At 55.1% G+C, this 14719-nt stretch overlaps 2 protein-coding genes and 1 long non-coding RNA gene across 4 annotated transcripts in view; 1 reads left to right on the top strand and 2 right to left on the bottom strand.

Annotated features, from left to right (window-relative positions):
- Window positions 1–5774, top strand: part of TMEM266 (transmembrane protein 266) — a 55040-nt gene extending 49266 nt beyond the window's left edge. The window contains exons 9-10 of one of the 2 annotated variants that reach the window (XM_028502426.2): window positions 1120–1133; window positions 3516–5774. In XM_028502426.2, coding sequence (XP_028358227.1) covers window positions 1120–1133; window positions 3516–4157 — 656 coding nt within the window. In that variant the 3' untranslated portion in view covers window positions 4158–5774. The remainder of the gene's footprint in view (window positions 1–1119; window positions 1134–3515) is intronic. The other variant, XM_028502428.2, reaches the window with a different exon arrangement.
- A 2550-nt stretch (window positions 5775–8324) lies between these two features.
- LOC118497746 lies at window positions 8325–11984 on the bottom strand. Its single transcript, XR_004900279.1, has 2 exons — window positions 11771–11984; window positions 8325–10307 (listed from the first exon to the last, which is right to left on the bottom strand). It is a non-coding gene; the product is annotated as an uncharacterized LOC118497746 (long non-coding RNA).
- Window positions 11985–13312: 1328 nt separating this feature from the next.
- ETFA (electron transfer flavoprotein subunit alpha) overlaps window positions 13313–14719 on the bottom strand; it is a 48663-nt gene continuing 47256 nt past the window's right edge. The window contains exon 12 of the mRNA XM_028502401.2: window positions 13313–13669. Coding sequence (XP_028358202.1) covers window positions 13631–13669 — 39 coding nt within the window. The 3' untranslated portion in view covers window positions 13313–13630. The remainder of the gene's footprint in view (window positions 13670–14719) is intronic.

The raw sequence follows: 14719 nt of genomic DNA, 5'->3' as shown, positions 1-14719 counted from the left end.
CAATGCTGAAGAATGGGGAGACAGGGAACTGAGTTACAGGCAGGAGCTAGAGAAACAAGCTAAAGTGGTGAGCTTGAGAGGGGAGCTGGGGTACCCTAGTTTAGGGGCTAGCTAGTTAGGTGAATTAGAGGCGAGCTAGAGAGGTCAGCTGTGGGGGAACTTAGGCTGGGGAGCTAGTGGGGACCTTGAGAGGTTTGAGACTGGTCAGCAAGAGTGGGGACCTAAGGGAGGAGATGGGGGTGAGGTAGAGCAGGGAGTTAAGAGTTGGGACAAGCTAGAGTCAGGAGCAAGAATGGAGACCTAACAAGAGCACGCTACAGGGGCAAGAGAAAATGGGGAGCTAGGCTGGTGAGCTGGAGTGGGGGCTAGAGCGGGATCTAGAAGGGATAGCAATGGAGCCAAGCTCCATTGGGAGCTAGGTAGCTGCCTAGACGCAAGAAATTATCGGCAACTAGCAGGGTGAACCGGGAGTGGGCTAGAGGGGATGGTAGGTAGAGTGGGAGACAGAAGAGTGATGCAGAGTGTGGGGGTGAAGTGGGGAGTTAGGGGCACTGGGATGGTGGAGGGGGTGACCTCGGGTGTGAGCTCAAGTAGGGAGCTAAGGAGGTGAACTTGACTAGGGATCAGAGGAGCTAGAGGGAGTAGGGATCAGACAGGTGAGCTCAATGAAGGGACAGGGTAAGAGGCTCGAGGGATGAGCTACAGTGGGGAACGAGGGGGCTGGCTAGAGGAGTAAGCCTGAGTGGGAAGCCGGAGATCCAGTTAGTGAGCTGAGTTAGGGTGGGGGTGTAAAGTGGGGAAGCTGGACAATGGAGCTCGAGTGTGGAGGGTGGGAGCGAGGGGGCAAGATAAGGAGCCAAGATAGAGTGGGGAGTTAGCAGGGTAACAGAGGGGAGATGTGGAAGGGTGAGCTAGAGTGGGCATCTGGTGATGACCAGTGTCAAGATGGGGGGAGGCAGACTAAAGTGGAGAGCTAGAGCGTGAGCTAGAAGGGGGAGCAATGGGAGCAAGCTACAGTAGGCAGCTAGACAGAAATGGGGTTGAGCTGGAGGGGTGAGGGAGAAGGGGGAAGTAGGTGAGACAGTGGAGCTAGTGTTGGATTTAGTGACTGAGCTGAAGAGGTGACCATGGGTGTGAGCTAGAGTCGGGAACTATATTGGGGAGCTGGGAGGGTGCACTAGATTTGGGGATTAGGAAGGGCCCTGTAGAGAGGGAGCTGGATTAGGAGTCCAGCTGGAAGGGCAACTCACGAGAGGGGTGACACACAGCGGAAAACTGCTGTGGCAAGGGCATGTGGGAGGGGGTAGCCAGTGGGCAGGCTGGAGTGGGATTAGGTTCAGAACTAGTGAGGTGCTCCCACTGAGACTCAAAGGCAGGGGAGAGCTACAGGAGCAGCAGTTCTAGCGGGTGTCTATGTTGAGGTAAAAAAAGCTGGGGGGGTGAGCTAGAATGGATAAATATTTTGAGGAACTATACCCAACTATATTGGGGAGCTGGAGGGACAGAGCAGAGTAGGGAGCTAGGATGGTCTCCTAAGGGTCAAGCCAGTGTGGGGTGGTAGAGTATGGGGAGCTAGATTGGGGAGTTAAAGGGTGAGCTAATATGTCTAGATTGCAGAACTGGGGGTGTATACTAGAGGGGGGCCAGGTGAGGTAGAGTGGGAAACCAGAGTGGGGAGCTGAGTCACATAGTAGGGGGAGTTAGGTGGCAAGAGGGTGGAGAGGTGTTGTTCTAGACTAGGGAGCAGTGTGTGAATGTGAGGAGGTGCGGGGACTATTTAAGTGGAGTGGAAGAAAAAGGAGTTGGGGTCCAGCTAATGTGGGAAGCAAGCTAGGGATGAAGTGGGGAAAGCTGCAATGGAGATCTGGGAGTGGGGGATCCCTGAGCAAAGTGCAAGTGTGGAGAGCCAGGGGTGTAACTAGGGGTACCAAGGTGGCAGGGTGTGGAAGAAGGGGAGCTAAAGTGGGGGGTTAGAATTGGGAACTATGGATCTAGCTCTCATAGGGAAGCTATGGAGGCAAGCAAGACTGAGACTTACAGGAGCAAGCCAGAGTAGGAGCTAGATGGTGCCCTGTAAATAAGTCCCACTAAAGACTAACTCAGACCCGCTCAAAAATAAGTCCCACTGAAATACAAGTCACCTCTGAAAGGTAAGGTGGTCAACTAGACTGGGGTTCTATGGGATGAGCTAGAATGGGGACCTAAGGTGAGAAGTTACAGGTCAAGCTATGGGCAACATAAGGGGTTCAAGCTTGATTGGGAAATTAAAGGAGCAAAATAGAGGGATGATCTAGAAAGAGAAACTAGATTGGGCAGCTAGAATGAACACCTTTACTGGGTAGCTGTGGGGCAGGTAGAACAGAGTGCTGGGGAAGCATGTCACGGGGGTGAGCAACAGTGGAAAGCCACACTGGGAAGCTAGACCAGGGCACTAGCGAGCAAGCTAGAGTATGCGTGATAGGGAACTGGGTGGGGGCGGCCTAGAGGGCAGAGCTAAAGAGGGAGACAGGGATGTGCTAACTAGGGTGGTGAGGCAGAGTAGGAGCTAAAGGGGTGAGCTAGACTGGGCTGTCAGGAGGGTGCACTGGAGGTGTGAGCTGTGGGGGTGACAGGTGCAGCTGGGGGGTGGGGGGAGATGGGGTTTGAGCTAGGGGATCTGTTAGTATGGGTAGCTGAAGTTGGGATTTGGGGGTGAGCTAAAGGAGCTAGGGTGTGAACTCTGGGGGCTAGAGGGTTAAGCTATGGCTCAAGCCAGAGTGGGTTCTAGTGTGGGAAGCTGGAGGGGCAAGATAGACTTGGGAGCTAGAGTGCAGAGCTATGAGGTAAACCGGAGACAGAAGCTAGAGGATATGAAGTAGGGTGGGGTGCTAGTGAGAAAGTAGTGTAGTAAATCACAGTGGGGAGCTAGGTGAACTAGGGTAGTGAGCTGGAGGGTCAGGTTCACATGGGGAGTTACCTAGAGGGGCAAGCAAGCTAGACTTGGGAACCTAAGGAGTGGGCTTGGGAGACTAGCTAGGGGTTGACCTATGGGGACAAGCTAGAACAGGCAACTAGATTGAAGAGCTAAGGGGCAAGTCAGAGTGGGGAGTTGGGGTGGTGAGATAGCGTGGGAGGAGTTAGAAGGTACACTGGGGTAAGCAAAGAACAGGGAGTTAAAGTGAGGATCTAGCACAGTGAGCTGGGTGGGGGGCTAAGAAACATGGAAAGGGGGGAAGCCAGAGAGGGGACTTAGGGTGGCCAGCTAGTAGCATGAGCTACAGTGGGGTGCTAGGGGATTGAGCCATGGAGGTGAGCTGATGAGAACTAGAGTGGGGAGCTGGGGGCGAACCAGGGCGGCTGGAGGGCTTGTGTGCACACTGTCTTCTCCTCCTGTCCCACTTCCACTCGTAACGAAGTGTGTCTGAAGATCCTGTGTGTGGCATATACATACCTGCACGCACGTTTTTCTGAACTTGCTGACAGCTGTATCACTGTCCAGCCCAAGAACCCGTTCTGCTCGGACCTGCCTTCACCAGGACCCAGAGGTGGGGTTGAGGGTGACGTGTTACCAGCTCCCCTCCTCTCTTGCAGATAGCGGAGTCCCAGAGCCAGCCATGTGCCTGGTCACCACGGCTGCCGTAGACATCCACCAGCCCAACGTCTCCTCTGACCTCTTCTCGGTGGACGTGCCCCTGAAGCTCAGTGGTAAGGGCACCCGCGTGAGCTCCACCTCCGAGAGCGCATCCTGCTCCACTGGCAGCTCGGTCCCGGAGGCCCAGAGCGACAGCAGCACCCTGTGCTCTTCTAGGGATGGCAGTACCGCCCGTGACTTGTCTTCTGAGCCCAGCCCCTCTCCCCTGCCACTGCCACCACCACCCCAGCAGCAAATGACGGAGACCACAGTCCAGGACCTGCTGTCCTCCCTGTCAGAGGACCCCTGCCCATCCCAGAGGGCCTTGGACCCAACCCCCTCAGCCCAGCCCAGCCCAGCCGGCTCTGCCCAAACCAGCCCGGAGCTGGAGCGCAGGGTGAGTCTGTTCAACCAGAAGAACCAGGAGGGCTTTCCCGTCTTTCAGATCCAGCCTGTCATCCACTTCCAGCCAGCTGCGCCCACGCTGCACAAATTCAGATCTTTGGAATCCAAAGAGCAGACACTGCACAGGGTCCCTGAAGCCTAGAGCCTCCGGGTGGTGGGCTGGGTGGGAGAAGGGCACACAGTTGGGGCCACGTGTAGGACCAGCCTGGCCTCTCAGGGTGCTGCCCGCCTCCAGGGAGGTGATACTGGGAAAGGAGGACACATGCCTCAGACCTCAAAGCCCAGAGCTGGTGCCTCCTCTGGCCCTGACCAGGGGAAGGTGGTGCTCACGGCTGGGTTTTTAAACCATTTTTATAAAACCAGCCTGAGGCCCAGCTTCAGCAGGGTGGAGTCCAGGCCCAGCTCAGCCTCTGCCGTTGCCTTCATTCCTGACGCCCACCCTGGACCCTCGGGAATAGCACTGTGAGCAGGGGCTGTCCAGCCCCACCCCCCCAAGCCCTCCCGTCCAGGAATCCTGGGTGGAGCCCACACAATCTCACGAAGACCACCATCTGAGCCTATTTTGTTCCTTCTCATTCTCTCACTTCCGCATGAGCCTTTCTGGGTCTTTTCGAGACAAACCTAGTTTTCACCCTCACAGGACATAAAGGGATGAATTTGCAGGTGGATGGGAATGTCCTAGGGGCAGGGGACAGCCATTTTGCAAACTCAGCTTTAATAATAAAAACCAGCTGCACTGAGATTTGGGTTGGAGGAGGTCTGTCTTTGGTGGCTGGCCTAGGCGCAGAGTCTGCAGGGCCTGCTCGCTGGGCCTGGGCCTGGGCCGGTGAAAAGCCGTCCAGGGGCCCAACCCCTGTCTGGCAGCCCCGAGGCCTTTTCACAGTGGAGGGCACTCTGGGCCCAGACGGGAAGCTCTCTCACTGCCTGGGTGGCTCCAGACTAGTCCTGTCCCTCCCCCCCTCATCTCCCCACCAAAACAGAGCTCAGAACTCCCTATTCCTCACTGACAACTGTGACCCAGCCCCCCGCCCCAGTCTCCATCCCTGGGACCTCAAACTCAGCAGGTGCAAGACTGAGCACCACCCTGAAGCCTGCTTACGCACACACTGAGCATCAGTGGCTCTTCTCGTTCCGCACAAGCTGTCACGGTGTCTGCCTTCCCGATCACCTGCACGGACCCCATCACGGCCTGGCCCTGGCTCAGCCCGGGTCCAACCTCCCTGTCTCCCTTGCTGAAAAGCTTCCAAGGGGTTTCGTGTTGATAACCACTGTTTTGTTTTACATACCCCCAAAGTCATGGGAGAGAGAGCTGGACTCCTACTGTCCCTCTACATGGTCATAGTCCCCTCGTGAACTGGCGTACCTGCCACTCTGGCTGCCCTTTCTCCTCTCTGGTGCTGTCCAGGTTGTTCTTGGTGTGCACCTGCCTCACTCAACCCTCCCTAGAAGCTCCTGTGGTCCCATGGAATCACCTGGCAGCACAGTGACCCCAGGGCTGTCAGCAACCACTTCCCTTTGGCCCTGAGAGCCCACAAAGCCGCAGCACAGGCAGAGTCACGGGGACAGGGGGCTGGACTGGAAGGGAGGGAGGGAGAGTAGCACACACAAGGCACGGAGCACCCTCTTGGCTCACAGGGAGGAGAGCAGCCGTTCCAAACGTTAAAGGAACTGCTGCCCAACTGAGTCATTGCAGGGCTGTCACTGGAGACATCCTGCATCCCCAACAGCAGAATTAAAACTTCCAGAACTGAGCATTCAACTAACGCCTCTACCGACAGGCTTCTTTAATTCCTGATGACCCTGGGGGCGGGGGGAGGAGGGTGCTGTCAGTATCTGCACTTCACAGATGAAGAACCTGAGGCTCAGCGACATTTCAGACTGCCTAAGGTCAAACACCAATGAGACACTCCGAGACTCGCACCCAGACCCACTGGGCGGTGTGCTGGTGCTGTGCTCCCAGGCTTTAGAGCTTTGGGAAGCAGAATAGTTACTCTCAGCTTTTTCACGCGACGAGCTGGAAGGTATTTCATGATTTACAGTCTCTAGGACAAGACCCAGCAGGGTCCTGGATCAGTGGTCTGTAGGCTCGACCAGAAGTAGCCACCATCCCCAGTGCGCCGTCGGCGCGAGTGCTGGCTCCCCACAGGTGGAGGGGCCTGTCCTGGGCCAGAGGCGAGGCCCAGCTGACAGCCAGCACGCGCCCCTGCTGTGGCTCCTGCTCTAGAGAAATCAAAGGACCGAACGGACAGCAAGGGGGAATGAGGCTAGGCAAGTATCTCCTGCTCTCGGCCGCAGCTTTCCCACCTGGAAATGGGGTCTGCAGAAGAGCTTCACTTTTAAAAGCTAGTTTTTCTCAAGGTACTTACAAAGTGCTGTGAGCTGACATTCTCCCTGAGCACCCGCTGCCATCTTCTTGCCTGAACAGGCAGTACCCTTGTTAAAACTGCCACATGACCAGGTGCAGACGGAGGAGAAAGACCCCAGGAGGTATCCGCTGCCTCCACAAGGACAGTCTGCTGCAGAAGCTGTAGCGGTGACACTTAACATGCCAGGGCACAGGTGTGGGGTGGGGCCTGCAGGTGTAGAGTACGGCAGGTGAGAGAGTGAGCTCTGGCTTTCATGGCTCCCCTGGGAGCTGGTGGAGATGGGGCCCAAGCACCCCTGGGAGGCCTACTGCTCTGGGAAGTGGCTCCCCCTGCTCATCTACCCTTCTCGAGAGCGCCCCCCCCCCCCATGCCCTCCCACAAGGAGGGGAATCTGGGTGACAGCAGCTTCTCCTGGAAGCCAGCAAGAGGGTGATGACACGAATGGCTCCATTCACTCCCTCCCTGCTCGGCCAGGCTCTTTGCTGTCTCCCCTCATCACCACGGTCCTGCAGAGTGGGCGCTGTTTTCCCTGCTTCAGAGGAAAACAGGCTCAGGATGAATCATTAAATGACCTGCCCAAGAGCACAGAGCCAACAAATACACTCCTGGGACGACTCAGATCCAGGTCTGTCTGGGGCAGGTGCCATACTGGACATGCAGAAACGAGCCCCCTGGACTGAAACCAGGCGACATCCAGACAGACAGCTAGGGACAGAAGTCAGGCCTCCGGCCTCCTGGCAGTTGCCGTCCCTCAGCCAGCCCCCCAGCTCAGCCTCCCCACCGGAGCTGGAGAGGAGCCGATCTCATGGCCAGAGTGCCACCTGGACATGCAGGGACAAGGCTCAGAGCCAGCAGTGCTGGTGGCCGGCCCCCAAGAGAGCTGGGCCAGAGCTGGACAGGCCTGGCCCGCAGTCTGCCTTCCCTGAAGGAGGCAACAGCCCCTCGCCAGCTAGCCCTGGGCAAGGCCTCTACCCCAAACCCTGGCTTTTCAGACCGAGTCACACAGACTGGGGCTTCCACAGACCCTGCACATCAGCGGTGCGGCAGTGTCTGCTCCTTCCTGTCTCTTAGCTCAGGACGCTTTCTCCCTCCAACTCAGCTCTACTGAGGCGCTCGTCCTGGTGCTGCTTCCACGCTCCTCGGCGGTGGTGCACTCTCCTCCTCTCTAAAGAGGACTAACAACAGGGCTATGGAAGCTCACCTGAGACAAGATCAAAAAGGAAAGTAACTCACTAATAAGTCAAAAAAAAAAACCCACTTGTGCTTAACAAGGACACTCGACGACAGCTCTGGGGGTGGCAAAGACAAGCCCAGGTATCAAAGGACATCTCAGGGTTGGAGAGACGCCCGGGCCTCTCCACCTCCACCTTGGGTGCTGTGGGGCCTTCAGGGCGTGTCAGTGCCCAGGCGCTTGTGCTCTCAGCCCAGCCCTGTTTCTGGTCTGCTATCCGGCCCCGCTCCCCCCACCAACAGAAGAGCCACTCCTGATCCCGCACCCTTGTGAGGGCTGCTAGGGTGGTGACTGACATAATGGAGGGCAAGCCCTTGGAGAATGTTTCAAGGGAGACCCAGCAGAAACCACCTGCATCAATAATAGATGCCCGGGATGCTGCACTGCCTGCCCACGCCCAGCACTTCTGCAGAAGGCTGCCCAGGGGATGCTCAGTTATTCACCAGCTGCTGCTGCTCTTTTGGGGTGGGGAGGGGGCTGGTGGGATACATGGGTGCCGAGAGGCTGGGCACTGCCTGCTCCTCCGAGCTCAGCCCTGTTCACACACCCCTGATGGGTCCCCGCAGACACTTGTCCCGGAGTCCTCGAGTTAGGTAAGAGAGCACTGCTTTTCTCCAGACAGGCTGTCTTCCTTTGCCTTTTCCAGCATAAGCCAAAACCTACATTTATTTCCCTGACATCAACTGAGCAAGGCATTCATAACTACTACAGATTTCTCCAGTGCTGAGAAGTCTGGTACTGACTCCTGGCAAATACTTAATTATCCAAAGAAAATGACAGGGCATTTGCTGCTGAATTTATTGCAAGTTACCCAAGAGATGTGCAGGCATTGTGTCATGCAGAGCCCTAGGCTGCAGCAGAGGGGGACGGCTGCCTACTCAGTCTGAAACAAGGGAATGAATTAAATTCACTACCCTGGAGATCAATCAGGACATTAAACACTGTGATGAATGTGGTAGATCTCTTCAGTGGCTAAGATTTACGGGGTACCTTTCACCAAGTGCTCTCGCAGATTCCCCAACATCAATTAGGCCTCATAACTAGGTAGACCCCCCCTTTGCACCCCCCCTGCATAAGGAAGAAGTGTAGGCTGTGGGGCTGGAGTCTGCTAAATGCCACCAGAGACCCCCAGTGTGCAGACCAGAGCCCTGCTTCCCTGAGCAGAGCGGCCCAGAGCAGAGGGGTGCCAGGCCAGAACGGACTTGGGGATCAGGGGCCAGAGTCCACCATGTGCTGGTGCTTCTGGAGCTCGTCCACACTGGCCCTCTGTGTGGGACACACTCCTCGCTGGCTAGCCGAACTGCCCCTTCTCAGCTCGGCTCAGAGGTGTCACCTCACTCCCTCCGCTGCACCCACCCCAGCCAAGCTAAGGGGGTGCCGCCCATCCTCCCAAAGAGGGGCTTGAGTCCAGCTCAGGCTCCACATCTCACTGCCCCTCTGGCTGGTCCCCTCTCAGCCAGTTTGTTCACCCAGAAGGCAGGGGTAACGCCACCTGCTTTGTGGATCACCGTGTGAGAGAAAGCTACGGCTGGCTCCCAATCAGTAACGCTGGCCAAAAGCTCTGGCTCGCGTTCCAGCTCCACCTCTGGCTTTGTGACTGGGGCAAACCCCTTTCTCTCCCAAGAGCCTGATTTCTTCGTAGTTTCCTACCCTGTCCACCTCTGATGCAGGACCTTACGTGAAATCACTTTACAAACCTAGGATTATCAGCAACTTGGGTTTCCCACAGGTATTTTTAAAAAATCTAGCAGTACACTAAATTGTGGCAGTTTATCACCCTAACGAGATTTATCGGTCCAGTCACCTCTGGCTGACCAACGGCATTTATCATCCAGCTTGTCCTCTGGGTTTCCCAGACTCCCAAGCCCAGTTTTACGCTCATGAAAACCACTGCCTTTCAGGAGACAGTGTGGAATGCAGCCTAGCCAACCAGGATTTTGAGAAGACAGCAGAGAGCACTTAGGGTTTCAAACCCCCAGCCCAGCACAGACACGCCCGGGTTCTGCCGGCAGCACGGCTCCCACTGGCCCGGGGGGAAGCGCCCCACTCCCTGCCAGCCTCGCCCACAGCTCTGGACCCATTTCCACTCTCCTGGGGCCCATTCTGTAACCAAAGAGCTTTCAGCCAAACCCACCCAGGGCACAAGGCCACAGGATTCCCGCAAAAGCCTGCCAGTCACTTCCGTCTCCTCCCTCCATCCATCCTGACCACGCTGCAGGGTTAGGTCACTCCTTGAGGTCAGGTCACAGGCCTTCCTCACAAAATGTCAATGACCCCGGTTGCCAGCATTGTAGCAAGGCCTCAGGGAGTCACGCAGCTCTTTGTGGAACATTCTTGACATACTGCATATGTCGTACTTCATTCTAACACATAAACAAGGAACACTTACCAACTAACAGTATTTTTAAGTATTCAACGCATGTTCAGTAACTAAGCTGTAGAGGGTCCATGGCTGCTGACCGCCTTAGTTAATAATACCCATTTGCTGCTTTGTCCATTTGCTTTGCAATCTGCTTACAATCCTAAGAAGGTACAGCAGCAACCAAAGTTTTAGGGGAAAAGTTTGTTAGACCTACAACTGGGAAAATTCTATTAATTTTTCCTGCAAACCAGGAAAAGATACACACCTTTCACAGCCCTAGTCCAGCTCCTAAAACAGCAGAATTACGTGAGGGCAAGTTTGAGAACCACTGACCTATGAGGAAAAAAGGCCAAGCTCCTCAGCCGGCATAACCCCTCTCCTGACCCGCATATCCACCCCATGTTCCTGCCCCTCACAGCCTCAGGCATCTGTGTGAGCTCTGATCTGTTTCTACTTCTGCCCCAACATGCTGACGCTGAAGACTCCACCCCACGGATGAGAGAAGGCTCACAGAGGGAGCCTTCTCTGATCTGCTTTTCTTTTCTTTAAAGATTTTACTTACTTTTAGAGAGAGGGGAAGGGAAGGAGAAAGAGAGGGAGAGAAATGTCAATGTGTGGTTGTCTCTGACATGCCCCCCCACTACTGGGGACCTGGCCCACAACCCAGGCACATGCCCTGACTGGGAATCGAACTGGTGACCTTTTGGTTTGCAGGCCGGCCCTCAGTTCACTGAGCCATATCAGCCAGGGTTGGACTTTATCTACGTGCCCTGACTGGGAATCGAACTGGTGACCTTTTGGTTTGCAGGCCGGCCCTCAGTTCACTGAGCCGTATCAGCCAGGGTTGGACTTTATCTTTAAAAGGCAGCTGTGTGGGGTGGGGGCAGGTGGTTAAAAACATTACATATGCCAGAAGGTGTGACCTGGTGTGCCCTTTCTATCCATGTGTTTTATTGGAAACAAGTGGTCAGTTCCTGGTGACTCCACCTTGCACCTGGCTTGAGGGTCCAGAGCTGTGGCTCTGGTGCAGGTGGGCAAAAGGTGTTGGGGCAGCTTTCTGTGGTGTGTGTGCTTTTCCTGCGTGCTTTGAGGTCTGTAGTCAACCTCATGCAGCTGCTGGGAATTTGGTGGCCTGGTTACATGGACAGAAACCTACAAGGGCATCTGGATCAGGAGGATGACCCTCCACTCAGCCTTTCAGTGGTTGAGAAAGCCCAGGGTCCAGCCTTTCCCCCGGCTCCATGGGCTCAGCAGCTGTGCTTTGTGGACTCCGGAGCAAACATCCAAGAGAGTCTGGCCCAGACTCTGCCCTAAAGGGCGAGCCTGTGGCCCTGAAGGAGAACAGCACCCCAGCTGCCTCTGAGAATGTAGGCTTCTGAGGCCACGCCCTCAAGATTTTGCAGCTACCAGGAAAGACAAAATGAAGTCAGGGATTAGAAAAGGAGATCAGCCCTGGCTGGTGTGGCTCAGTGGGTCGAGTGCCAGCCTGTGAACCAAAGGGTCACCAGTTTGATTCCCAGTCAGGGCACATGCCTGGGTTGTAGGTCAGGTCCCCAGTTGGGGGTGTGCAAGGCAACCACACATCGATGTTTCTCTCCCTCTCTTTCTCTTCCTCCTCTCTGAAAAAATAAAATCTTTTTAATAAAAGGAAAAAAGGTCAAGTCTAAGTGGCACACAAGAGGGGCTCTCGAGTTCAATAAAATGCTGCTGGAAGGACAGGCCCAGAAGACCCTCCCCCCTCCTCAGTGAGGACCCTGCGTGTGAGCCCCTGGCACCCAACACTCAGCACCCTTTACCTGAGGGTGCTGTGCAGCGAGTCTTGCTGCTCTTGCAGCCAAGGGGAGACAGAAGCACAGACTTCCTGGTTTCAAATCCCAGCACTGGTTACAAGCTGAATTTGGCAAGTTATATTACCTCCTTGTGCCTCAGCTTCCTTATCTGTAAAATAGGGATATTAGCAGAATCTATCTTACAGTGTATCAACACGCATGAACTGTTGGAACGGTGCCTGGCACACAGTAAGCACCACACTTATGTTACTGCGGTGGCGACGCGTCATACCCAGTTAACGCTAAGTGAACAGCTGCGTGGGGCTGCAGCAGTCGTGGCAGGAGGGAGCCCCAGGGAGAAGACGCAGCAGTTCCCCGCTGACACTGGGAACCAGGCCAGGGTACCACCTGGGGCGGCCCTCCCTTTGCTGTTTCTCCTCTCCCCAGTTACCACGTCCAGCAGAGATGGGGGTAAATGGAGACGGCCCTGAGCAAGGTCAGTTCCTCTGGGAAGAGCCTGAAGACCACGTGGCCTTGGACAAGTCACTTTACCTTCTCCACTTCTTCCTCGGGACCCCCCATCTGTACCAGGGGCCTGAGCAGACGACTGTGCAGCTCGGATGTGCAGGGACCTAGGGGCGTGACACAGAGCTCCACTCTTCTCTCGCCGCAGAACACAAGGTTGAAATGCCAGAAACACTCACCCTCTGAAAGTTTCACAGCAAGTGATTACAGCACAAATCAGAAAGGTTCAACCAGCCAGTGCGAGGCGGGCCCCCCGCCCCTCTCCCACAAATCTCTGGCACTTCCCATCTCCTCCCTGCGGTTGCCCTTGTCCTGTCAACTTCTGTAACTGCTGCACACCTGCTTCAGGGTGGCAGCTCTTGCTACAACTTTCCCGCGGCTCAGGTACCTGCCCATGCCTTCCTGCAGGCCAGGCCAAAGCCCCTCCAGCCTGCTCTGGGCTTGTACTCACACAGCTGCCGGTTCCAGGGGCCACTCCTGACTTCAGCCATGCCCTGGGGCAGCGCCGTGAGTGCCAGAGCTAACCACGTGTGCGGGGGCCTGCACGCCTGGCTGCCTTCCGAGAGAGCCCAAAGCAGCCATCGGGAGGGCTCAACAGCAGCCAGGGCACCCTCTGCGCAGGATGTTACACATTTATAATAACATCAAACTATCTGTTGGCAGAAGAGGCCATACCGTCTGAAAGCACACCCTCCTGCTCACTCCCTTCTCCTTCACAGACACAAAGCCCTATCAGCTGACACACCTGCAACAAAACGGAAAACAGCGTGAGCGCAGCCAGCGAACACATTCGGCAGGGTCAGGCTGAAGTCAGGTGTGCGCCTGTCACCTCGGCTACGGTTTTCTGAAGATGGGGGTGTATCTGAGACCACGTTCATGTGCCCTGGCTGTGCTTCCTTAACCCTGAACCTGGCAACCCTGGGGGCAACCCTGCTCCCCTGACGACTGGGTGAGCGGGGTTCAGATGGTGGCAACGCTGACACTTACACTCTTGCCTCAAACACAGAGCCCTCCATGAGCCGGGCAGGCAAAAATAAATAAATAAATAAATAAATAAATTTTTACTACCTTTCTTCAATTTTCTCTCTCTTTACCAAGCTAGGCATATTTCTGGTGGTAGTGTTTAAGCTATGGAAAGACTTTATTATACATTTTATCACAGAATTAGAAAATTTCAAAAAAAATTTTGGAACCGCAATTTAAAAGAAACATAATAGCCCCATAAAAAAGCACTGTGTCATTTGTTAGAATTTTTCTCAAGTTCTGAAATGCAGCTTTCCAACGACTGTTATAACAGCCACAAATTTCTATGATTGCAGCTGAACACTCTCATAATTTTTCTCCTTAAGACATGATCATGAATCATTTTTTCTTCAATAGCTCAGTCATTTCAGGAACTACCTGTAAATTTAAAAAGAAGTAATTAAGCCACATGAGCCTTCACTGAGACACAGTCACCACTTCTGCCAAGTCCCTGGAGGCCAGAGGAGAGAACACAAATCCCTCCTGAGGCCCCTTTCCCCACCCAGGAACTCTGTCTGTCCTCCCGCTGCAGGGAAGGCACGCCTCTGTGGGACAGACCACCCAGCCGCGTGGCTGGCAGGGCCAAGGAGCCTTTCTGGCCCAACCACAAGCCCCGGGAAAGCTCTGCCCAAAGCAGGAATCCACTGTTCTCGTCCAGTCTGTGCGAGAGGCCCTCTGAGCTCCGGGCCTTCCTCTCCTTCCCGCACTCCTGTCTTGCCTTCAGAGGCCACACCAAGTCTCTTGCTCAGGCACAACCCCGTCAGCCTCTTCAGCCTTTTCTCCTGGCTCACTCACTCACCATTCACCTCACAAATGTTGTTGCTGCTTCCGCAGCACACGTTACTACCTTCTGGAACATAAAAACGAGCTGCACGCTGAACGTTCAAGATCGTCACCCCATTAAAATCAAGGCCTTCTGCTAACAGGGGCTGGCCAGCAGGCACAGCGAGGAGGCACCATGAAGGGAAACTGACCGTGCTGGTGCCTAACCCCGAGTCTCAGCAGTTCAGTGGCTGCAACCGGAGCTTTGGTTGTGGAGCTGCCTTGTAACAGCCTGGGCAACAGAGGGGAGTTGCGTGTGGGGACTGGAGGGGGACGTCACACACAGCCCACGGGAGCACTAGCTGAGCCACTCATGTGAAATATCAATTACACAGGCTTCTAAGATGTTGTAGACCATCCTAGTGCACAAAGATCTCAGCTGCACCCCCTGATGAGGATGGCCTCTCAATTATTTAAGAGAGCTACATTTCCATTAGTTGGAAATGATGTGTTCGTACAAAATTTATTAAGGCGATTGTTGACATGTTGTTTCTCCCGGATGTCACTCTGTCTGCAGCCTACTGAAAGGCCCGCATTTACCATGGAGCCAGCAGGCATTAGCTCGGGGCAGCACCCAGTGCTGGCCCCATCGCCCACTTTCCTTGG

Source organism: Phyllostomus discolor, chromosome 12 (assembly GCF_004126475.2).
Source record: "Phyllostomus discolor isolate MPI-MPIP mPhyDis1 chromosome 12, mPhyDis1.pri.v3, whole genome shotgun sequence".
NCBI classification, from domain to species: Eukaryota; Metazoa; Chordata; class Mammalia; order Chiroptera; family Phyllostomidae; genus Phyllostomus; species Phyllostomus discolor.
This window is presented reverse-complemented; position numbering and strand designations above follow the sequence as displayed.